Source organism: Xylocopa sonorina, chromosome 9, assembly GCF_050948175.1.
Source record: "Xylocopa sonorina isolate GNS202 chromosome 9, iyXylSono1_principal, whole genome shotgun sequence".
Classification (NCBI taxonomy): Eukaryota; Metazoa; Arthropoda; class Insecta; order Hymenoptera; family Apidae; genus Xylocopa; species Xylocopa sonorina.
The window spans coordinates 9,533,686-9,556,618 of NC_135201.1; the positions used below are offsets into that span (position 1 = coordinate 9,533,686).

At 37.2% G+C, this 22,933-nt stretch overlaps 6 protein-coding genes across 7 annotated transcripts; 3 read left to right on the top strand and 3 right to left on the bottom strand.

Annotated features, from left to right (window-relative positions):
* Window positions 1-232: 232 nt before the first annotated feature.
* Window positions 233-1,622, bottom strand: Aurb (aurora kinase B). Its single transcript, XM_076901816.1, has 6 exons — window positions 1,507-1,622; window positions 1,253-1,444; window positions 1,053-1,187; window positions 833-991; window positions 523-754; window positions 233-448 (listed from the first exon to the last, which is right to left on the bottom strand). The coding sequence occupies exons 1-6, from the start codon at window positions 1,617-1,619 to the stop codon at window positions 365-367; spliced, it is 915 nt and encodes a 304-aa protein (XP_076757931.1). The 5' UTR covers window positions 1,620-1,622; the 3' UTR covers window positions 233-364.
* Window positions 1,623-2,311: 689 nt separating this feature from the next.
* On the top strand, window positions 2,312-4,392 carry LOC143427584 (calcineurin subunit B type 2). Its single transcript, XM_076901835.1, has 5 exons — window positions 2,312-2,438; window positions 2,651-2,690; window positions 3,110-3,321; window positions 3,394-3,603; window positions 3,678-4,392. Exons 1-5 carry the CDS (start codon window positions 2,436-2,438, stop codon window positions 3,723-3,725), a joined length of 513 nt encoding a protein of 170 aa, XP_076757950.1. The 5' UTR covers window positions 2,312-2,435; the 3' UTR covers window positions 3,726-4,392.
* An 808-nt stretch (window positions 4,393-5,200) lies between these two features.
* On the top strand, window positions 5,201-8,680 carry LOC143427552 (uncharacterized). Its single transcript, XM_076901788.1, has one exon. It carries the CDS (start codon window positions 5,455-5,457, stop codon window positions 7,369-7,371), a length of 1,917 nt encoding a protein of 638 aa, XP_076757903.1. The 5' UTR covers window positions 5,201-5,454; the 3' UTR covers window positions 7,372-8,680.
* A 354-nt stretch (window positions 8,681-9,034) lies between these two features.
* Window positions 9,035-11,336, bottom strand: LOC143427548 (ATP-binding cassette sub-family B member 10, mitochondrial). The gene is made up of 3 exons (XM_076901782.1): window positions 10,727-11,336; window positions 9,536-10,644; window positions 9,035-9,471 (listed from the first exon to the last, which is right to left on the bottom strand). Exons 1-3 carry the CDS (start codon window positions 11,319-11,321, stop codon window positions 9,211-9,213), a joined length of 1,965 nt encoding a protein of 654 aa, XP_076757897.1. The 5' UTR covers window positions 11,322-11,336; the 3' UTR covers window positions 9,035-9,210.
* A 718-nt stretch (window positions 11,337-12,054) lies between these two features.
* Window positions 12,055-20,546, top strand: Tor (serine/threonine-protein kinase Tor). Its single transcript, XM_076901742.1, has 7 exons — window positions 12,055-12,434; window positions 12,519-18,810; window positions 18,882-19,024; window positions 19,092-19,232; window positions 19,309-19,930; window positions 20,059-20,239; window positions 20,409-20,546. The coding sequence occupies exons 2-7, from the start codon at window positions 12,585-12,587 to the stop codon at window positions 20,422-20,424; spliced, it is 7,329 nt and encodes a 2,442-aa protein (XP_076757857.1). The 5' UTR covers window positions 12,055-12,434; window positions 12,519-12,584; the 3' UTR covers window positions 20,425-20,546.
* LOC143427585 (cytidine deaminase) lies at window positions 20,238-22,319 on the bottom strand. 2 transcript variants are annotated; one of them, XM_076901836.1, is made up of 3 exons: window positions 22,182-22,319; window positions 22,004-22,098; window positions 20,238-21,391 (listed from the first exon to the last, which is right to left on the bottom strand). In XM_076901836.1, exons 2-3 carry the CDS (start codon window positions 22,047-22,049, stop codon window positions 20,982-20,984), a joined length of 456 nt encoding a protein of 151 aa, XP_076757951.1. In that variant the 5' UTR covers window positions 22,050-22,098; window positions 22,182-22,319; the 3' UTR covers window positions 20,238-20,981. The 2 variants fall into 2 exon arrangements, with proteins under 2 accessions (XP_076757951.1, XP_076757952.1); XM_076901837.1 differs by having other exon boundaries at window positions 21,890-22,098; window positions 22,182-22,200.
* Between the last annotated feature and the right edge of the window lie 614 nt (window positions 22,320-22,933).

The following is a 22,933-nucleotide window of genomic DNA, read 5'->3' on the forward strand; positions in this document are numbered from 1 at the left end:
ACAAGTTGTTTCATTGGTGCTTGGCTCCGACCAATGAGATTCAAGAATTTTCCGCAAAATATAAATTCATATTTAATAAAATTAAATTAATAATTGTATCGTTCTAAATATGTATTTTCTATTATATCATACGTATATTGTATTTTTAAGTAAATTTCGTAATATTAAATGCGAAAAATTGATCATGCACGTATAAATCATTAAAAAAATCGATGAAACCACTGTCAGATAGCCGCGCACATTTTACAACTATTTTAATGCTTGAAATATTTCTTATATAATGTAAAAAAATATAATTCGTTTGAATAACAGTTACTCTAACAATAAATATATTTCGAATAATTTTTAATATGCTTTGCTTTATTTAATCATCCTTGTGTTTTAATATCCAAAAATGTTTCTTTACCGCAGCCATAGAAATTCTTTCCGCGCTTTTCTTTTTAATTAACTGCAATTAATATGAAAAGATATTATTTGTATAAATGAAAAACTCGTAGGAAAGAGATTTATATGAGATGTTACCTTCGATATCAGATCTTTGGCCCCAGGCGTAATGTGTTCTGGCCATTGTATATTTAATGTCTTTATTTTCGTGTAAGTTTCCTGCTGCGAATCACTAAGAAAGGGTGGTCTACCCACAAGAAATTCGTAACAGAGAATACCTAAACACCAGTGATCGACGTATATATCGTACGTTTGTCCTGTTACCATTTCAGGAGGCAAATAGTCCAATGTTCCACATAATGTATTTCTCCTGTAGTTGTTAATATTCTTAACAAACCTTCCTTTTACGATATTGCTATGTTAAACTTATATCATCAAATGCACTTACTTCGACGATGGTGCATGAACAGACCATCCAAAGTCAGCTAACTTTACATTACCCTCGTACGTAAGTAATAAATTTTCTGGTTTTATATCTCTATGAATAACGTTATTTTTGTGACAATATTCTAAAGCATCTGCCACTTGATACGTGTATTTAGCAGATCTGAAAAATAAATTTGTAAATAACTTAGTATCGGATTATAAATTACTTTAAAAATACGTACAGATGTTCATTGAATCTTTCGTTAGGCTGACGCTTTAATTCTTTGTACAACTCCCCTTTGGCTGCAAACTCCAGTACGAGATAAATACGTTTCGCATCGTGAAAGTACGTTAACATTTGAAGAATGTGAGGATGCCTAAATATTACATACCAATTAATTATTGCTAAAAGAGCTTAAATTTATATATTAATAAAAACCACCTCAAATGTGTTTGAATTTCAATCTCACGCATTACTTGTTTCTCTACACGTCCTTTCATTAATTCCATTTTGTACAAGGTTTTTAGTGCTACCATGTAATGCGTGGTTTTCTCTCTGGCCAAGTAGACGCGTCCGAATTTACCTCTGCCCAGAGGCGCACCAACTTCGAAATCATTTAAACTCCATTGATAGCTGTGGAAGAGTATACATACAATATTGCTTCTGCGATAATAAGAAAATCAATTTTAACTTACTGTGAACCTCTCGCATCAACATGATCCTCCATCTTGCACAACGTATCAAAAATAATCTCTTTGTATTCGTGCGGAATATTGGACGGAAGTCGAAACTCTTCCATATGAGTCATGATTAAGTTCTAGAAAATTTCAAGTAATTCTTTACAAACTCTTGTTACAAATGTTTATCATCTCGAGGTAGCTTCATGTTATTATTATCAGAAATGAGAGAATTGAGTATCAATTAATATTCTACGTGTACCAGTTCAACATAAATCATACGTACTTTGTATAATATTCTTAATACTAGTTGTTCGAATAATAGAAACAGTTCTTCTATAAATTAATGCTTCTTAATTAAACGTTCGTAGCAACAACTCGTTGTTCTCTTACCAAACACACTTTCAACAGTTTTGATTCAATTTAAATGGAATTGATAGATCAAAGTGACCTCTACTGGGCCATCAGTTCAATATAGATCGATTTAAACGTAAAAATGTCGATTTTTAATAAAAAGATTGATGTCCATTTTGAAAAAAACTAAAATACCAAATACTTTTAAGTATTTAACGCGTAGAATTTTCAAATACAAATTCAAGCTATAGAATAATCCATAAGCTTAAAGTTTTACGTTTTTAGGGAATTTTAACGCGCTTATTCTTTGGATAATTTCGAAGTAAAATTCTCTAAAACGTTTCAGTTTCACGTTTGATCTTTGAACCTGGGCGTTTCCAAAATAAAAATCTGTATTTTGAATTCTGAAACCTTATTGAGAAACATCCATTTGTTGCATTAATAGTTATATGGCTATTGACTATAAATTCATTTGAAGTTTCCTTTCTACGTGCTTCTACTTTCCATCAGCCATCAACCATAAAACAGTATCTGCTGATCAATTTTGACGGGTTGTAGTAAATTTTCGACAAAACTACTGACACTATCTCGCAATGGTAATAATTAATTGTACAATCAAATTTTTATTAATCATACCTGTAAAAACGGATAAGTATTATTCTATAACGTGTGTAATTTCGTTCGTATCTGTTTTTTTGCTAAAGAAAAACATACTTTGCGTGATTGTTTTCAACAATATTTCTGCTACGAATAACACAAGGTTCTTTTAACAAACTATGTGTATTTACTGTACGTTTCTTACTTTTAGGGTAATGAAAGCTCGCTACCAATGGAACTATGTTCCAATTGTAAGTTAATATCGAATATTGTTTTTTCTCATCTTAAAATAACCTATACCGTTTCGACGAGTTTCTTCGTTTGAAATAACGATTGCAATTTTCCAGAATTGTAAACGCATTGTGCTCATTTGAATAACACCATCGAATCGTCTTTAGTCTTCTTTTTATTTAAATTTAATGTAAAATTGTAATTTAAAAATAACTCGCTACTCTTCACTTTTTCAAGTTTACATATCGCCTCTGACTTATTTTTATCTCCAACTAAACATAGCATCTGTAAAGTACCAGGCACCATATTTGTTGTTACATTATAATATGGTAATACGTGTGCATGCGTCCTATAATAATATAACAGATAAAAGAGCTTCGTTAACTTCACTTTTATCCTTCATATTATTTTTTATAATCGATACGTACGAATTTCTTAGTTGACGTCGACGAAATTAGAAGATTGGGCAAACGTTTTCGGAAGTTGGATTTGGATAACAGCGGTGCTCTGAGCATCGATGAATTTATGTCGCTGCCAGAGTTACAACAGAATCCTTTAGTACAACGTGTTATAGACATATTCGATGCAGATGGTAATGGAGAGGTAGATTTTAAGGAATTTATTCATGGTGTTTCCCAATTCAGTGTTAAGGTACATATACTTCTTCACGTTATTGAAAAATTGCATTTCTGAAACTAACTTCTTCTATCTTCTTTTACGCAGGGTGATAAAGAGAGCAAATTAAGATTTGCTTTCAGAATTTACGATATGGACAACGACGGTTTCATAAGCAATGGTGAATTGTTTCAAGTGTTGAAAATGATGGTGGGCAACAACTTGAAAGATACACAACTTCAACAAATTGTCGATAAAACAATATTGTTCGCCGATAAAGATGAAGATGGTAAAATTAGTTTCGAGGAATTCTGTTCTGTAAGTAGCTACAATATTGGAGTGTTAAAGTTGGGATAAATTGTACGAAACTTTTGTTACATGTGTGATTGCAGGTTGTTGGTAATACAGATATTCATAAGAAGATGGTGGTTGATGTTTAAAGTGATCAAACTCTGTGAGAAAAATAATATTATTAAACCGATTCATGGTAATATCAATTTAACTTTATAAATTCATTACTAACATCAGATTTATTGGATAGTTGTAAGTAACAAAACTGTGTAGGGTGAAATTATGAACATTACTAAGCCTTTTAATCAAGCCAATTTATATATATGCATAAGTTAATCACCTTTAAAGATTCTTTTCATAGTGCAACATACATTAGAACTTAATCGATCACTAACTTTTGAAAATTGTGCACATTTATTAAACATACATATTGTACAAGTTCTAATGTTATAAAAAAAAAAGTGAGAGCATCATTTGTTACATTATACATATACATAAATATTATATATACATATATATATTTATTTTTAGTTAAAAATGTTATGTTTATGCAATAGTTTTGTTATTATTTTATAATTTTATTTAATTAATGTACAAAAAGATTCTAGTTATTTTAGAAAAACTGCGGAAATACAGAAATATAGTTAGAATTACGTGAAGAGTTAGAAAAGGGGTATCTGTTTTGTCTATCGAAATCTAACATGTATCTCTTGATCATTATATTGCTATGTGCTTCAATCGTTTACAACGTCTCGAGTAAAAAAGAAGTTACATTTTTCGCTAACTCTAATTTTTCTTACTAAATGTTAACGAAACCAAATGAAAATAAGAACATCTACTGAATCTCTGAAAACGAACTTGCTTGGTATATGGTATCGTGATGATTTGTTAGATAATTAATAAATCAACGAATTAATTGTGCATTTGAAAGGAGTATATCGTTCGGTTAGTTACTATTAATATTAAAAAAATTAATTACGTTTACAAAATTCATCATCCGACAGAGATCCGTTGTGATTACGAATAAGACTGAATCACGAATAGTACTTTTGTCACTTTCAAGTGCGCAATTATTCTTAAGTGATCGTAGCTGTTTACTATATGGCTCGCGCTGGAACAAGATACAAGAGAAATTTAAGGAACCTATATCGTTTTAATCTATTAACACGATTATTTGTACATTTACATGTTACGAAATCTTAATGTTCGATCAAAGATTAAGATCTTAAACCATGTTGAAATAAATCTATGTAACATATGTAACATGTATTAATTTAAAACCCGCTTACATCGCTTTAATATTCTCGTCTCTTAATAACGTACCATCGACTGTATAATGTTGTTTCACCACGACTCGAATACAAAAATCAAAAGTCTTATGTTTTAACATTTATGAATAAAACAGTCATTACTTTGTTTTTATTTGTAATAATATAGAGTAAAGGCATTATATATTAGCCATTTACTTCAAATATACACAAATTATTTATAATAATACTCATGAAATGATGTTTATTCTATATCCATTGTATCGTACGATGTCGTTCCAAACGATATAAAAGAAGAAACGGAAAGAACAGTCGAAATTAACTAAAACAGAGAGTAGCTGAAAATAATAAACCGTTTCGATAATTGAATAAACGAGACGTACTCTAACCAAACGCTGTCAATGTTGACATATTTTGTACGACGTTGGCAGCCCTGGTTCGTGGCCCGTCCTTCATTGTTGCTATTTAGTACCCGGTGTGTTTGCGTTTTTCATTCCCTATTGCGTAAAGTTCTGCTGCAGGTTTTCAAGGAATTTGGCTTAAAGAGAAGTGTCGATAGAGATTATTTAGCGGCTAAAAAGGAGGCGGTGGGGGTAGCTGGCGGGTGAAGATGGAAAATTTGGAGGAGGTGTTGCAAGCGCTCGACGAGTTTCAGAAAATGCGCCCAAGCGAGATACCTCGGGAGCTTGAGGACTATTTGTGTTGGGTTGCGAAAACCGGCGATCCCGTTTACCAGTGGTCGTTGATCAAAACCCTGTTCAGGGAGAAACTGACCCGCGTGATGACCGACTTCTACGAGAGCTGCCCGACCCTCGATCTCGCACCCTGCCCGAACGTCGAGCATTTCAATTATGACACGATGAAGAGCAATCTCCTCGAGCGTCTCGAATCGTTCGCGAATGCCCCGTTCACCGTGCAGCGCATTTGCGAGCTATTGACGACGCCTCGCAAGGAGTACAATAGGGTTGACAAGTTTATGAGGGCCATAGAAAAGAATATTTTAGTTGTTTCTACTAGGGAGCCCGGTCCGATAGCCAGGAGGAACGAGAACGGTGATGGCATGGTCAACGGGTCCGTAGACGAGGACACGTCCGTTACTCAACCGCCACAGGACGTAGAAATGGAGTACTGGGAGAAGGACTGCTCCTCCACGGTTACCATCAGCGTCCACACTGTCGAGAACGAAACGCCTTTGTTACATACCGTCGTACCGACCACTACCGTGGTCAAGAACGTGTTCGGTACGGACGAACTGTCCCAAGAGAAAGTAGAATCTGTATCCTCTAAGTCGGACGTCGTTGTATCTAATTTCATACCATCGGGTTCGGAATTCTCCGGTGTTCCAAACTTGAACTCTCAGACGCAGACCCAAGAGTCCCAGGTGGGGCCGTCGATACAGAATCTGTCGACTATAGTTCCTGAGACTTCTGGAATCGTTAGCGACGTCTCAGAAGCGATCATGAACGAGGACACCAGTTCTCAGCCTAGTTTAGAGTTGGAAAACGAAGGTGGGGATGCTGGGGAGTCGACGAGGAAACTGCAAACTACCTTCCAGACAAAAGATTTCAGCACGAATGAAAATAAGTCAAAGTTTTATGTTGATAATTCTAAAGCGAACGAAAAGGCAGAAGCTGAGGCAATACCGATGCAAGTGCAAGAGGGATCCAGTAAAAGTAGTAATGCGTCGGTTAAGTCGGATGAACAGAAAGTGGCATCAGAGAATAAAGAATCAATTAATCCGAATGTGGAAAATATTTTAAGTATTAACGAAAATTTGGAAGATACGAGAAAGTCAAGTACCATAGTAGAAAACACTCAATCGATTATCGATACATCCAGTTCAAATATAGAGCACAAAGACTCGTTACATTTGGAGAATGCCAGCATGGAGAGTACAACTACGATAAACACCACGGAACACTCCGCAAACAATTTAATATCAATTGATAACGCAAGCCTAGGTGAAAGTACTCGTACATCCGGGGACGTAGAAAATCTGAAGAATCAAAGCAGAGAGACGGAATTGATCGAAGATTCAAAGCCTATAGTGGAAGAACCATGTTCAAAAGATGATTCGACAGAAAATTTCAATTGCAACCAGGAAAAAGACAATTTGACTATAACAGAAGCAGTAGAAGGTGAGACAACAGTAATAAAGTCTATAGTACCTGATCCAATTCCTATAGTTGAAGAACCGAAAGAGTCAGTTAGTACGAAAGAAGGCACTTCTCTAATCGTTGAAGTGTCCGAAGAGTCAGAAAATCAAAATCCTACGGTATCCGATCAGCCAGAAAGTGAGGAGAAAATGTCTATTGAAGACAACAATATAGCAGAATTACAAAGTAACAATATAACTGCAACTATAAATAAAATAGAAGATAGCGAGACGATAATAGAAAATGTCATAAGTAAAAAAGAACAAGAAACAGTGGAATTAATGGACGTAGATGAGGAAGAAACATTATCCGTATTTCAGCAGAATGACGAGCCCATGGAGCAAGAAGTAGCACAATCGTCTAGAAGTTAATGACCTGTAAAAAGAAAATTTTGTTCATTCTTTTAATGGCTTGCTTTTTATTTTAACAGGAATCACAGAAAGAAAAAAAAAAGAAAAACAGATACTAAAAAAGAAATGAATTTGTTTGTATAAGACAAAATTTTGACCATGATTCAATTATAAGTTGTATGACTTTCCCTAAACGATTTGATATGTAAGACGTACAAAAAAATATTATAAGACTTACAAGGAATTTTTTAATTATATGTTATTTACTGTTTCGCTAACTTTGTAATCACCACTGAACCAGGTAAACTTTGGTATTGTACAAAGAACTTGTTCATATGAATTTCTAAGCTCCTATAGAAAGCAAAACATTGTAATATTAATGACCAGTTTTGACCATGGTTTGGGTTTCAACTCAAATCAATTTATTAATAAATTTCGCAACAAATTTATATAGTTGAAGTTTCTACTTAGGACGTGGCTGTGTTCGACTGGAGCATATGAGATTCTATTGTGGCTCCTAACAAGTACATGTGATATAAATACTGAAACATTTTAAATATACATACTCTGATATTTTACGCTACAACACAATTTTTCTTTAACGCAATCAAGCATAAATTAAGTTTGAAATCCAGCCATTGAGAACTAAACTGGTTACCGATCTTATGCAAAGAGATATCCTGAAATTTTAATAATTGAGTAACACATTGACAACACGAAAAATGTGCCGATTTTGAAAAATCTATACTTATCAATAACATATTTTCACAATGATGACTGACAGTTACGAGTGTTCCAATTGTATTAAGCATAGCTGGAATCAAAGCGTAGATTCCATTTAATGATTCAAGTTGTAATCGACAAACAAATGCCTTTATTACAAACATTTCCTATATAGAGAAAAATGAAACATAACAAGAATAAAAAGTTTGTGTACTCTCCAATTAAAAAAGAAAAAAAATGAGTGGTATTGCTCTCTTCACGTCTTGCTATGTTTTCCAATAGAGGTATAATAGTTGAATACTTGTCAAATAATAATAAATACTGCGACATCCTCCTTTCCTATCCAGAAAAAGGAAATTGTATCGAAATAGACTCATATGATTTAAAAATATGTCCCATTTAATTACAATAATTTGCTTCTGATTGAGTTTTCATTGAATAAGTTTTATGTGGATACGAGTCTAGAGGTAGTTCATTCTAAAAGTAATTATAATAATGGTATATTAATTTAAAGACGACATAGATCAATGATATAAAAACATTGATATAACTTAAAATAGCAGTGTACATTATTTTGTAGAAAAATATATTAAAATTTATTACCAAAGTGGAATTATTTATAATACCTGCCTTACATTATAAATCAAAGAAAGTAGAGACAGCTTTATGATTTTTATGCTAATGTACATACACGCAAACAGTGTGCTTGTACATTATTTTAGTACATAGAATGGATGCTACCTTTTAAATATTGAAATTCATCTTTTACCATAGAATTTCCATCTCCTGTTAGTAAAGAAAAACCACTGAAAAATTAATTTAAATACATACACTTTTATAGTATTATTTATAAAAATTCCTTGAGAAACAGTATAATGGTGTAGAATAAAAACCATGAATAACTAAGACATAATTAATCGACTAGGGAATAAGACATTGTATTTCAGAAAAAAGAAATTAATAAATTTATTAATTATTTATTATAAATATGACTTTCAATAACCTTTGCAAGATTGTTTTTTATATATTATCAGACATCTTCTTTCAGTTTATTAAACTATGGATCAATATATACATATACACATAGCTCTTTTTTACATTGGTCAGTTACCTCAAATTTTCATCAAAATCCAAGATTTAAGTAAAAGTTTGATGTTGAACCAATTTATTAAAGTAACTATCCTTCAAATTCATCAGTTCTTTATAAGTCCCAGTTTCTGTCACTTGTCCTTGTTTCAAAACTACAATCTTATCTGCATTTTTTATTGTACTCAGTCTGTGAGCTATAATTAAAACTGTTCGTCCTTGGACAGCTTTCTCTAGAGCTTCCTGTACGTAATGTTCGCTCTCCGCATCTAACGCACTCGTGGCCTCGTCCAGAATTAAAATTTTTGGTTCCTAAGCAGAAAAACTTTTCATTACTATTTAAATTGCACGACTGATACTTCAACGATACATTTACCTTTATTAACGCCCTAGCAATAGCAACTCTTTGCCTCTGTCCACCACTGAGAGTGATGCCCCGTTCTCCAACTATTGTGTCTAAGCCATCCGGCATGTTTCTTGTGAATTCCAAAACGTGGGCGCATTTTGCGGCTTCTTCCACGTCATATTTTATCGAATTTTCAACACCGAACAATATATTGTCTCGTATCGTACCACTAAAGAGAATTGGCTCCTGAGAAACAATGCTCATCTGGGATTTCACCCACGCTGGGTCAAGAGACCTAAGATCATGATTGTCTAAAAGCACAGATCCTAGATTGGGATCATAAAGTCTTAACAAGAGCGAAGCTATTGTAGATTTTCCAGAACCTGATGATCCGACAATAGCGACCACCATACATTTTGAAATTTTCAAACTGAAATTTTTCAAAACCCATGTACTCTGTCTTGTAGGATAAGCAAAACTGACCTTCTGAAACTCAATATCACCTGATAATGGTTTATCCAGAATTTTACCGCCATGAATCGGTATTGCTGGCTCTCTTTCGATGAGTTCAACCAAACGCGTGTTCGCGCCCAACGCTTTATTTAATTCGCTATAAAACGAAGACAATCCGCTTAAAGAAATTCCTACGTATGCTGCGTACATTAAGAAGGCACTTAAGCTTCCAATCGTGAGAGAGGAATCAGTAACCATAGCACCACCGTAATATAAAACAGATAGGATAATAACATTTCCGGAGAAGCCAGTTAATCCAAAGAACATTCCTCTATACAAACTCTCCTTGTAACACACTTTGAGCAAATTACCTAATTGAGAACTATAATGATCAACTTCGCTTATTTCTTTGGAAAATGCTTTCACTGTTCTTATATTGCTAATTCTCTCTTCGGCTATTGTGTTCAACATTGCCAAATTGTCTTGTATGTCTCGGGAGATTTGTTTCAAAAAGCGGCCGCAGACTATCGTTAAACCAGCAACCGGTGGTACTATAGCTAAGCCAAGTATAGCCAATTTCGGCGAGGCGTAAAACATCATCGATATTCCAGCAATGCTCATAACAGCAGAACGTAATCCGTCAGATATATTGCTTGTCAGTGCATGACTAACGAGTTGTGTATCACCTGAAGTTAATAAAACACACATGAGAGTAAATAAGATAATAGTATAAGCACGACAAAGATTTATTACAAGAAGAGTTCGTACCAGACAGTCTACCAACAAATTCCCCCGTGCTATGCTTATCGAACATTGCCGTCTCTTGGCGAAGAACAGCGGCGTACAGTTGCTTTCTCAGAGTCTGAGTAATCCTGTGTCCGGTAGTAGACATTAGGTATACTCTGCAAAAGTTGCACAACGCTCCGATCACGAATACTCCGAACAGTATGATACACAGTTCGTTAAGATTCCCTCGCATCTCTTCTTTGTCGCTTGTATAAATAATATCGATTAATTTGCCTAAACAGAACGGTACTGCCATCGTTACAGCGGATGAGACGAGTAAAAAAGAGATAGCACCAAATAACCTCCATCTCTCTGGGACCGCTAGCACAAATAGGTTCTTCAGCTCCGAGGTTTTCTTTGGTTTCGCGACTAATCGTACAGGAGCGTTTAAACCTTTCGTTTCTATGGCGTTCGTCCCATAATATCGTAGAATCGAGAATATATAGTTCCTCGCATTGATCTTAATCGGCGACGACGGACACGTATAGAATAATTGCCTCTGCGTGGCCGTTGATTTGCAGAATTTTATCCTCTGCAACGTGATGTTCCTCGCGAACAATCTCCAAGTGGATGTCATGTTTTAAAACGACGCCTGGGAACCAATAAAACCAAAAAATGTAAAGTCATTAAAGGTTCTACTTCATCGTCGACCACTTGAGAAGGTTATGACACGTTTAAAATGAATGACATAGCCAAACGTGTCGATATCGCAGAATCTATTTTAATTATTTTCAACGCATGTTCGTTAGACCCCATTCGATGCTAAATTGATAATTCTTCGTTGGTAATTCATTCTAATTCTGTAGCTGTATTATGTTTTTGATCAGCTGAGTGTATACCCTCCTGGTCACGTGTCTGGAAAGGCGATGAATGAATTTGTACAATCATTGTAACTTAATACCAGAGTAATGTTTATGATGAACCAAGTATTTATACTTAATTTATTCTCGTGCTTTCTTTACTATGCACATCGGTATGCCATGATTTATATTTGTTTATATGATTCATAGAAACTACGAGGGGAATACAAATCGTTACGTTTGATCGTTCGATGATTTAACTTTGCTCGAAATCTCTATTCTAGTTCTGGAATATACTAGCATAGTACTGTGATTTATTTAAAAGTCAGTTCGTCTTGTTTCCTTCGTCACTCGATAGTTACGAGATCGAAGATTGAATCCAAGTTTGAATTGGAAGTAAAAAAAGTATACAAGCGTGTATTCACAGCGTAGTACTAATTTCTGCATACAGGTGTGCGTTTTGTGTACACACAGAGATCAGTGGTATGTACTAACCTATTGAAATAATAGCAGTGGGGGTAACCTTTCAAAACGAACAGTTTTGTCGAAGCGGATCGTGCTAACCAATGTAGAGGTTATAAACTTAAGATAGTTCTCTCGAAGAACGCACTACATTTGTTTTTCTATATTTACTATAAGTTCGCAGAATTTTAATGGCATCGAGTTAATTCACTCGCTCGTATGTGTATAAACACACAGATTTCGACTTGTAATTCATTGGATCTGTAATTAGCGGGCCTCAAAACATGAAGAATTTACGTGACAGACGTCGTACTGTAATAATGTAATAAGAATACATATTGGAACTTTGTTCATCGAAGAAATTCAAGGAGTAACGACAATCACGAAAATGTTGCATTGTAACGCGAGATTCGTGTGATGTCATATAGGTATCTGAAAGATAGCGCCAATTCACGCTTCGTTTTTTAACCCTGCTTTGCATTAAACGGTATCATGCCCTTTTTCGTTTTCAGATATCATTACGAGACGATTTGTAAAAGTAACGCTGTAAAATTGACACCGAAGGTAAATTTTTAACAATGTCCACTACACTTGTACAGCAGTTCGTTCAGAGACTTAAATCTAGAAATGAAGAAGTACGTAACAAGGCGGCTAGAGACCTGTGTCTCTACGTTAAGACAGAGCTACGCGAAGCATCACAAGAAGAAATCACAGCTTTTATGGATGAATTTAATCATCACATATTCGAAATGGTATCTGGATCGGACGTGAACGAAAAGAAAGGAGGAATCTTAGCCATAGTTTGCCTTATCGGAGCCGATGTGGGAAATATTAACACAAGAACTATAAGATTTGCGAATTACTTAAGGAATTTACTATCTTCTAATGACGTGGGTGTTATGGAATTAGCTGCTAAAACAGTTGGTAAACTAGCGTTAGTTTCAGGTACATATACAGCAGAATACGTAGAGTTTGAAGTGAAGCGTGCCTTTGAATGGCTTGGCGGTGATAGATACGAGGGTAAAAGACATGCCGCTGTTCTTGTTTTAAGAGAACTTGCTGTTTCCATGCCAACATATTTTTTTCAACAAGTGACGCCGTTTTTTGAGCTTATATTTAACGCGATACGCGATCCGAAACCTGTGATAAGAGAGGGTGCTGTTGAAGCATTAAGAGCTGCTTTAGTCGTTACCGCACAGAGGGAAACAGCGAAACAGATGCATAAATCGCAATGGTACAAGCAATGCTATGACGAAATAGTGGCAGGATTTGAAGAAGTATATACCAGAGAACGAGGTGTGAACAGGGACGATAGAATACACGGTTCATTGTTAATATTAAACGAATTACTTAGATGTAGTAACATTCAATGGGAGAGAAATTATGAAGCTTTAATGGAACGGCTGAATTGTTCTACCCAACAAAACGAAAACGATATATTATCGTTGATGCCGCGATTGAAAACAACAATAGTGTCCAAGTGGTCTAATTCTTCTCAAAATTCTTCTAATTCTCAGCCAACGTTGTATCCTGCGCACGAATCTGCGGTCTGTCGATGTTTAATGCAAGAAAGACTAGATGATATTTACAACGACGTAATGAACCAACGGATGTCCAGGAATCCGCATATTCAACACGCTCTTATGATGCTGTTGCCTAGACTTGCAGCATTCAACAAGGAAAAATTCACGAGGGATCACTTGAGAGAATCACTAGCGTACCTTCTAATGACTTTACGCAGCAGAGAGAAAGATAGATACGCTGCATTCACCACGATTGGATTCATAGCGGTCGCGGTAGAAGATTCGATAAATCCTTATCTGTCGAAGATCATGGAAGTGATCAAGAGCTTATTACCTTCGAAGGACACGTCTGCTAAGAAACGCACAGCGTCTCTAGAGCCTGCGGTATTCATTTGCATAACTTTACTCGGACACGCGGTAAAACAAGTTATAGCTGCAGATGTGAGGGATCTGTTAGAATCTATGTTGCAGACTGGATTAAGCCCCATTCTTACAACATCTCTCAGGGAACTAGCTCACAGCGTTCCATCCTTGAAACCTGATATATCTCAAGGACTTCTGCGAATGTTATCACAAGTTTTAATGCAAAAACCTTTGAGACATCCTGGCGCACCGTGGACCGTAACCAGCCCTATATCTGGCCCACCGACCGAAGTAGACATTCCATCTACAGTTCTAGCGTTAAAGACTCTGGGAACGTTCAATTTCGACGGTAATCCCCTCTTGCAATTCGTAAGGCGGTGCGCCGATCATTTTCTCACGTCTGAACAAGCGGAGGTACGATTGGAGGCTGTAAGAACATGTTCAAGACTGTTACGATTAGCATTAAATCAACCTGGACCCACAGTGACCACCACTGTCTCTACTGTTCTTGGGAAATTACTTGTTGTAGGCATAACAGATACGGATCCCGACGTAAGGCTCTGGGTTTTAGCTTCAATGGATGACTCCTTCGATATTCACCTTGCACAAGCAGAGAACCTTTCGGCACTGTTCATAGCAATGAACGACGAGATGTTCGAAATAAGAGAATTAGCGATTCGCACAATCGGACGATTGAGCACGATGAATCCAGCGTACGTTATGCCTTCTCTGCGTAAGACTCTCATACAATTTTTAACAGAATTAGAACATTCGGGTATGGGTCGTAATAAGGAACAAGCTGCACGAATGTTAGATCATTTAGTTGTCAGTGCGCCAAGGCTCATCAGGCCGTACATGGAACCGATCTTAAAAGTCCTCGTGCCGAAGCTGAAGGAACCTGAATCGAATCCAGGCGTGATATTAGCCATACTGCGTGCTATTGGCGATTTAGCGGAAGTTAACGGCGCTGAAATGCAACAGTGGATGCCCGAGCTGCTCAGTATATTGCTCGAAATGCTAGTCGACGCGAGTTCACCAGAAAAAAGGGGAGTTGCTTTGTGGGTTCTTGGCCAGCTCGTGGGAAGCACGGGACACGTCGTTAAACCCTATATGCAGTACCCCTCGTTACTGGACGTATTGATAAATTTTTTAAAAACGGAACAACAACCAATTATCAGAAGGGAGACGATAAGAGTTCTTGGATTGCTAGGCGCTTTGGATCCGTACAAGCATAAGATGAACCTTGGTCAGATCGACTCTCAATTGGATACCCTCACTTCCATGGCTGATACTAAAAGTGAAACTGAAAACACACAAGATTTAACCACCAGCGAAATGCTAGTCAATATGTCCTCGTCGACTTTGGAAGAGTATTATCCAGCTATCGCAATTGCAACTCTTATGAGGATTATCCGCGATCCAACGTTATCGCAACACCACACGATGGTAGTCCAAGCGGTGACTTTCATATTTAAGAGTTTAGGGATTAAATGCGTGCCGTATATCTCGCAGGTAATGCCATGCTTCCTTAACGTGGTTCGTACGGCAGACGTTAACTTTCGCGAATATCTATTTCAACAACTGGCCATCCTCATTGCTATTGTGAAGCAACACATTAGAAATTACTTGGACGATATATTTAATCTAATCAAAGAATTCTGGACTGTGAACAGTCCATTACAAAGCACACTGATACTTTTAGTTGAACACATTGCTGTTGCACTCGGTGCGGAATTTAAAATTTATTTACCACAGCTAATGCCACAGATATTAAGAGTATTAACGCACGATACAAGCAAAGACAGATTGGTCACGGTTAAGCTTCTCCAAGCGCTCCAGAAATTCGGAAATAACCTGGATAATTATCTTCATCTAGTTCTGCCACCGATCGTAAAATTATTCCATGCAACTGATTGCCCAACAGCCGTGAACAAAGTGGCGCTTGAAACCGTTGATCACTTAGCTGATACGCTAGATTTCACGGACTTCGCGTCTAGAATTGTGCACCCTCTGGTACGAACTCTGGATCAGTGCCCAGAATTGCGAGACACAGCGATGGAAACGCTGTGCTCGCTAGTGATACAATTAGGAAAGAAGTATCAGATCTTTATCGTATTAGTACAAAAGATTATGATGAAACATAAGATAGTTAATTCGCGTTATGACGTTCTAATCGATAAAATTTTGACAGAGACCACTGTTGCGGACGGTGAGGATTATTTATTAATGAGACACAAGCATTCGAGAAACAAGAATCGTGATTTATCCTCCCTGACATCGTCTGACACGACTACGATTAAAAGACTACACGTGTCCGCCTCGAATCTCCAGAAAGCCTGGACAGCGACGAGAAGAGTCTCGAAGGACGATTGGCTGGAATGGCTGAGAAGTTTGTCGATAGGTTTGCTCAAGGAATCACCGTCACCTGCGCTGAGGTCATGCTGGGCTCTCGCGCAGACCTATTCCCAATTACCCAGAGACTTATTTAACGCGGCGTTTGTTTCGTGCTGGACTGAATTGGATGACACTTACAAAGCGGAACTTATACAAACTTTACAACAGGCGCTAATGGTTCCTGACCTTCCTGAGATTACACAGACTATTTTGAACTTGGCAGAATTCATGGAACATTGCGATAAAGGGCCGTTGCCCTTGGATAACAAGATTCTGGGCGAAAGAGCGATGCATTGCAGAGCTTACGCGAAGGCGCTTCATTACAAGGAGGACGAGTTCCATAAGAGCAGAAATAGCAACGTTTTCGAATCCTTGATCTCTATCAATAACAAGTTACAACAGAAAGAAGCCGCGGAAGGTTTGCTAGAGTACGTTATGAACCAAAATAATCAGCAAGATCTAAAAGTGCAAGTTCGTTGGTACGAAAAGCTACATAACTGGGACAAAGCCTTGCAGTTGTACAGAGAAAGACTGGAATGCGATCCTGCGGACGTAGAGTCAACGTTAGGCGAGATGCGTTGTTTGGAAGCTCTTGGTGAATGGGGACAACTGCACGATGTCGCGACCAAGCAATGGTCGCAGCAAACTGACGAGACCAAACAAAGAATGGCGAGAATGGCAGCGGCTGCTGCGTGGGGTTTGAGTCAGTGGGAAAGTATGGAGAAATACGTTACCCTGATACCGAAAGACACTCAGGATGGTGCATTTTACAGGGCTGTCTTGGCGATTCACGACGAACAATACAACGTCGCCCATCAGCTGATCGATAGCGCTAGAGATTTACTGGACACAGAATTGACCGCGATGGCGGGTGAAAGTTATCAAAGAGCTTATAACGCTATGGTAGAGGTACAAAAGTTGGCGGAACTCGAAGAGGTGATACAATTTAAATTGGTCCCAGAAAGAAGGTCGACCATTAAATCTATGTGGTGGGAGAGGCTTCAAGGTGGTCAGAGGATAGTCGAAGACTGGCAGAAGATCATACAAGTCCATACGCTGGTAGTCTCGCCTCAGGACGATATGTACACTTGGCTAAAATACGCTAGTCTGTGTAGAAAAAGTGGCAGTCTCATGTTATGCCATAAAACGTTAATCATGCTACTCGGAATAGATCCTTCGTTGACCCCTGATCAGCCGTTGCCAATCACTCATCCTCAAGTGACTTTCGCCTATTGCAAGCACATGTGGGTGGCGAATAAACGGGACGAAGCGTATAGTCAGCTGCAGAGATTCGTACAAACGTCTTTGCAACCGACGACTGTGTCAGTGGTGAATCAAGAGGACGAGAAGCAGCAGGAAGCCAGAAAAAGATTACTCGCCAGATGTTACTTAAAGCTTGGAGAATGGTTGGAGGCTTTGCAAGGCATAAACGAGCATTCTATACCAGCGGTGTTGTCTTATTATGCTGCTGCTACGGAACACGATCCTAGTTGGTATAAAGCATGGCACGCTTTTGCGTATACTAATTTTGAAACGGTATTGTTCTATAAACATCAGCAAGGCGATTCAAACACTGAGAACATCCCAGGTAATGGGACTCGCAATAATCTCTCTAGTTCACAATATATATCCGAATTTACTGTACCGGCGGTAGAAGGATTCTTTAGGTCTATTAATCTATCTCATGGTAATTCATTGCAAGATACGCTTCGTTTGTTGACCTTATGGTTCGACTATGGTCAATGGCCAGAAGTATATGAGGCTATCGTCGAAGGTATACGCTTAATCGAAATCAACACTTGGTTGCAAGTAATTCCTCAACTTATAGCGAGGATAGACACGCCCAGAGCTTTAGTTGGTAGATGCATACATCATCTTTTGATAGACATCGGGAAAACGCATCCCCAGGCTTTGGTTTATCCCTTAACGGTCGCATCGAAGAGCGCAAGCGTTGCAAGAAAAACTGCCGCTAATAAAATTCTCAAGAGTATGTGCGAGCATAGCCCGACGTTGGTACAGCAAGCAATGATGGCCAGCGACGAATTGATAAGAGTTGCGATTCTTTGGCACGAATTATGGCACGAAGGTTTGGAAGAGGCTAGCAGATTATACTTTGGTGAAAGAAATGTTCGTGGGATGTTTGATACTTTGGAACCATTGCACGCGATGTTAGAAAGAGGTCCGCAAACGTTGAAAGAAACTTCCTTCAATCAGGCTTACGGAAGGGACTTGATGGAAGCACAGGAATGGTGTCGAAGATATAAAACTTCGCGCAATGTTCGTGATTTGAATCAAGCTTGGGATTTGTATTATCATGTTTTCAGAAGAATATCCCGACAGTTGCCACAGTTAACCAGCCTAGAGCTTCAATACGTTAGTCCAAAGTTACTGCTCTGTAGGGATCTAGAACTAGCTGTGCCGGGTAGCTACAGTCCTGGACAGCCAATAGTTAGAATAGCAAGTATACATAGTTCCATGCAAGTGATAACGAGCAAACAGCGACCACGAAAATTGTGTATAAAAGGTTAAACATATTCTTATCTAAAGTTAATTTAGTTCATAAAAATGAATGTCTTAGATGTTTAATATTTGCAGGTAGCAATGGTAAAGATTATATGTTCCTCTTGAAAGGACACGAAGATCTCAGACAGGATGAACGAGTAATGCAATTATTTGGTCTAGTCAATACCCTCCTATTACACGATCCAGATACCTTTAGGAGGAATCTTACTATTCAAGTAAATACAACTATGAAAGCTTCATAATACACCCTACTTATGTATATTAATTAAATCTTATATTCAGAGGTATGCTGTAATTCCACTATCAACAAACAGTGGTTTAATTGGTTGGGTACCGCATTGTGATACATTGCATACGTTAATCAGAGATTATAGAGAAAAGAAAAAAATATTATTAAACATAGAGCACAAAATAATGTTAAGAGTAAGTATTATTATTGCAACATATGCAGGTTAATATTTTATTTCATTTTATCTGACCCCAATGATTTGTTTCCCAGATGGCTCCTGGTTACGATCACCTAATGCTCATGCAAAAGGTTGAAGTATTCGAACATGCCCTAGAACATACGCACGGTGATGATTTGGCACGGCTCCTTTGGTTAAAATCACCATCGAGTGAAGTATGGTTTGACCGTAGGACAAATTACACGCGTTCTCTCGCCGTAATGTCTATGGTGGGATATATTCTCGGTCTTGGCGATCGACATCCGTCTAATTTGATGTTAGATCGTTTAAGCGGGAAAATATTGCACATTGACTTCGGGGATTGCTTCGAAGTGGCTATGACTCGTGAAAAGTTCCCTGAGAAAATTCCATTCCGATTAACGAGAATGTTAATCAACGCGATGGAAGTAACCGGTATCGAGGGCACGTATAGAAGAACTTGCGAGTCAGTAATGTCGGTGTTACATCGTAACAAAGATAGCTTAATGGCAGTGTTAGAAGCATTCGTCTATGACCCCCTGTTGAATTGGCGGTTAATGGACAATGCGTTAAAAGGTAAAAGATCCGATGCCCAGGGTATGAGCGCCAGTAGTAATCAAGAGCATAACGATGCATTAGATTCTCTTACCGCCACGTTACCAAAGAAAGGTGTACCATGCAGCGTCGAGAACGGAGGTAAGCTGTTCATCTTGACGAGGTATCATTCAGACTCCCTATCGAACAAAAAACACATCATTATGAAAACAAAACTTAAATTATAGAATATAATAATGAAAATGGATACGAATTTACTGTTATCACAGGTGACACTAATCAACCGGAAGCGTTGAACAAAAAGGCTCTTGCTATTATAACGAGGGTAAGAGATAAATTAACAGGACGTGATTTCTCTCACGAAGAAACTCTAAGTGTCCAACGCCAAGTTGACCTCCTAATTCAGCAAGCTACAAACAATGAGAATTTGTGTCAATGTTACATTGGATGGTATTTTTCTTCATTATTTTATTTATTAATATATTACAAAACCACCAATATTTTTCATAAACATTCTTTGGTATTATAGTATATAAAGTATATAGTTATTGTATATAGTTTTACAATCAGTCCATAATTACTAACTTTCGCGTACTAATGAAATAACATTTGATTACAGGTGTCCCTTCTGGTAAACAAATTTTCATAAATAAGAACTTGAACGTGTATCATAGGCAGTCTCGTTCCTGTTTTTTGCATTTCTTATCGTTAAGGAATTATATGTAATGCCATACTCTTAGAGCATATTGTACATATATAAGCTATATTATTATATTGATTGTATATAATATTCATGTTACTTCTGCTTATAAAGTACAATGTACATTAGAAAGAACAGACATTTAGAAACGTGGTAATCAGTTACATTTTTTTATGTACACGTGGAAAAAGCTACTCAGGAAATGAGGTTCGAACGAGGATATTTTTTCCTTAACGAGTTGTCCTCTTGTATACATTGAATCTTGCATCGAAAATTTATATCTCAGTTATTACAATGACACCATCTGTACATTAACAAGATTGTAGGCGAATTTGTATAATGTGAGTAACGATTGCATATTTTTATTAATTACCAAAAATAATGTTTTAGTGGAATGACTAATAGATAAGAACAACGATTAATTTAAAGAAATATCAAATGATATATTAGATATCACCATGTACGATTTAGCCTTCTTTTTATTTTAAAACTTCATTGCACCGTTTCTGCATTTCCAAAACCAAAGGAATGAGGTAATAGAATGCTTAATGTACTTTTCAACACATCTTTCATGTCAGGCCCTGTCAAATAAATTGGTATATTACCGAATTCCGCAATAGCTTGTCTACAGAAACCACACGGAGTAGTAAAAGCATTATTTATCTTATCAGCTACTACTGTTAAAGCTAAGAACTTTCTTTTCCCTTCTGACACTGCTTTAACTATTGCCGTCCTTTCGGCACACGTTCCAACCGGGTAAGATGCATTCTCTACATTGCATCCAGTGATTATAGTCCCATCATCGCAAAGTATTGCAGCTCCAATCTTAAACTTGCTATACGGCGAGTACGAGTACTCACGGACAGCTGCACCCTTCTTTATTAGATTCTGAATAACCGGATCTATAAAAGATATTACAAACGTTTATAAGCAACATTAGTGTGAACAATTTTTATTCAGCAAATTTGAATAGAAATGACTCTTTATATACTTATTTTTTTCAAACTTCATCACATATGTACATATTTTTTGTTCTTGCGAAACTCTTCAACAGACATCATAAACAAATACAAAATAAAGAACGTTTAGGCTAAAGATTTTACCAGATCTGCCCTACTGTAATAAATTCAAATGAAGTAATTTATCCACATTATATAACAGAGATAAAATTAGAAAAAAATCTGTTTGTTAATATCGCAGATTAAGGTGATAATCACGCGCGTGATAACTAACACGTTCAAACGATACGTATGATATTGCAATCGGCGAAATCGTGCTACAAAAGAATGGATTTAGATAAATACAATTCAACGATTACAGATAAATTATTAAAATACGTTGGTAACATTTTCCTACGTAGGGTATGCATAAATATAAAAAGATTCTGCTGTACGCTGTACCTCGATTCATGGCAAATCGTGAACAGCGAATTAAATCTGCGACATCGTTTTAATTAAATGGCAATGGTCGTTGACAAGCTCAGTCGCGCGTGAATATCATAACGTTTCGTTTACCTAAATCCGTGAAATGAATTATCTCTTCCGTATCGTTCGCATTCATTTCGATTTCGATGCTCCAATTGGTTCACACTCGGTTGCGATACTCCAAGCTGTGCACCACAAGTGGATAAGAAACATAAACTTAGATTATTCTGCATACAAGTTCCGCGTTAATTATCAATTTCCAACGTACCTCACGAAGTGGGCCGGTTTTGCGTTTCACGGGCACTAATCCGCTCCTTTCGTCACAAAATTTCCCACCAAAACCGCAACACAAAAATATTATCTTCGACTTTGCACATATCCGTGTATACATGCAACAATTCGCGCGCCTGCGCGCTACTCAGCAAATGCAACAACGGTTCACGTGACCCGCACGCATGACAGCCAATAAGAACGCGCGTACGAAGAGACAAGAAACAAACGGCTCTTTAAACACGCGCCGCTTTGTTCTTCTGCATTTCCATATAATCGTTCTAACGAAGAATTATCGCAACGATATTCCTCCTCGATCGATAAATATTTCAATGCTCGTCAAAACGATTCTAAGAGATTTACAATTCAACGTTGCGCGTATACTTCTGACCTAACCTTGAACGAAGCGCTAAACGATCGAGTTTTCGAAAAACCGCGCGCATACGAAACAACTTGAGGGACTTTTAAATACAAATACTTTTTCTCGATCGCGTAATCAACGACTGATAGGGAATTCGACGGGGATTTAAATCGATAGGTAATGCAAAGAACGCTTGGGTTTTCGAGATATATCAGTCTCGTTGTTTGTTTATTTATTTTCCCATTGAAACTCAATATTGACCAATTGTCGATCGATATAATGCTCGTTCCTTACGTTCTCCTGGCGATTCTAGGTGCGATCGAGCGGCATCAAAAACCGCGTCTATACGTATGGTAAACAGAAAGGAGAAAAGGAGCGTGACGAGCGAA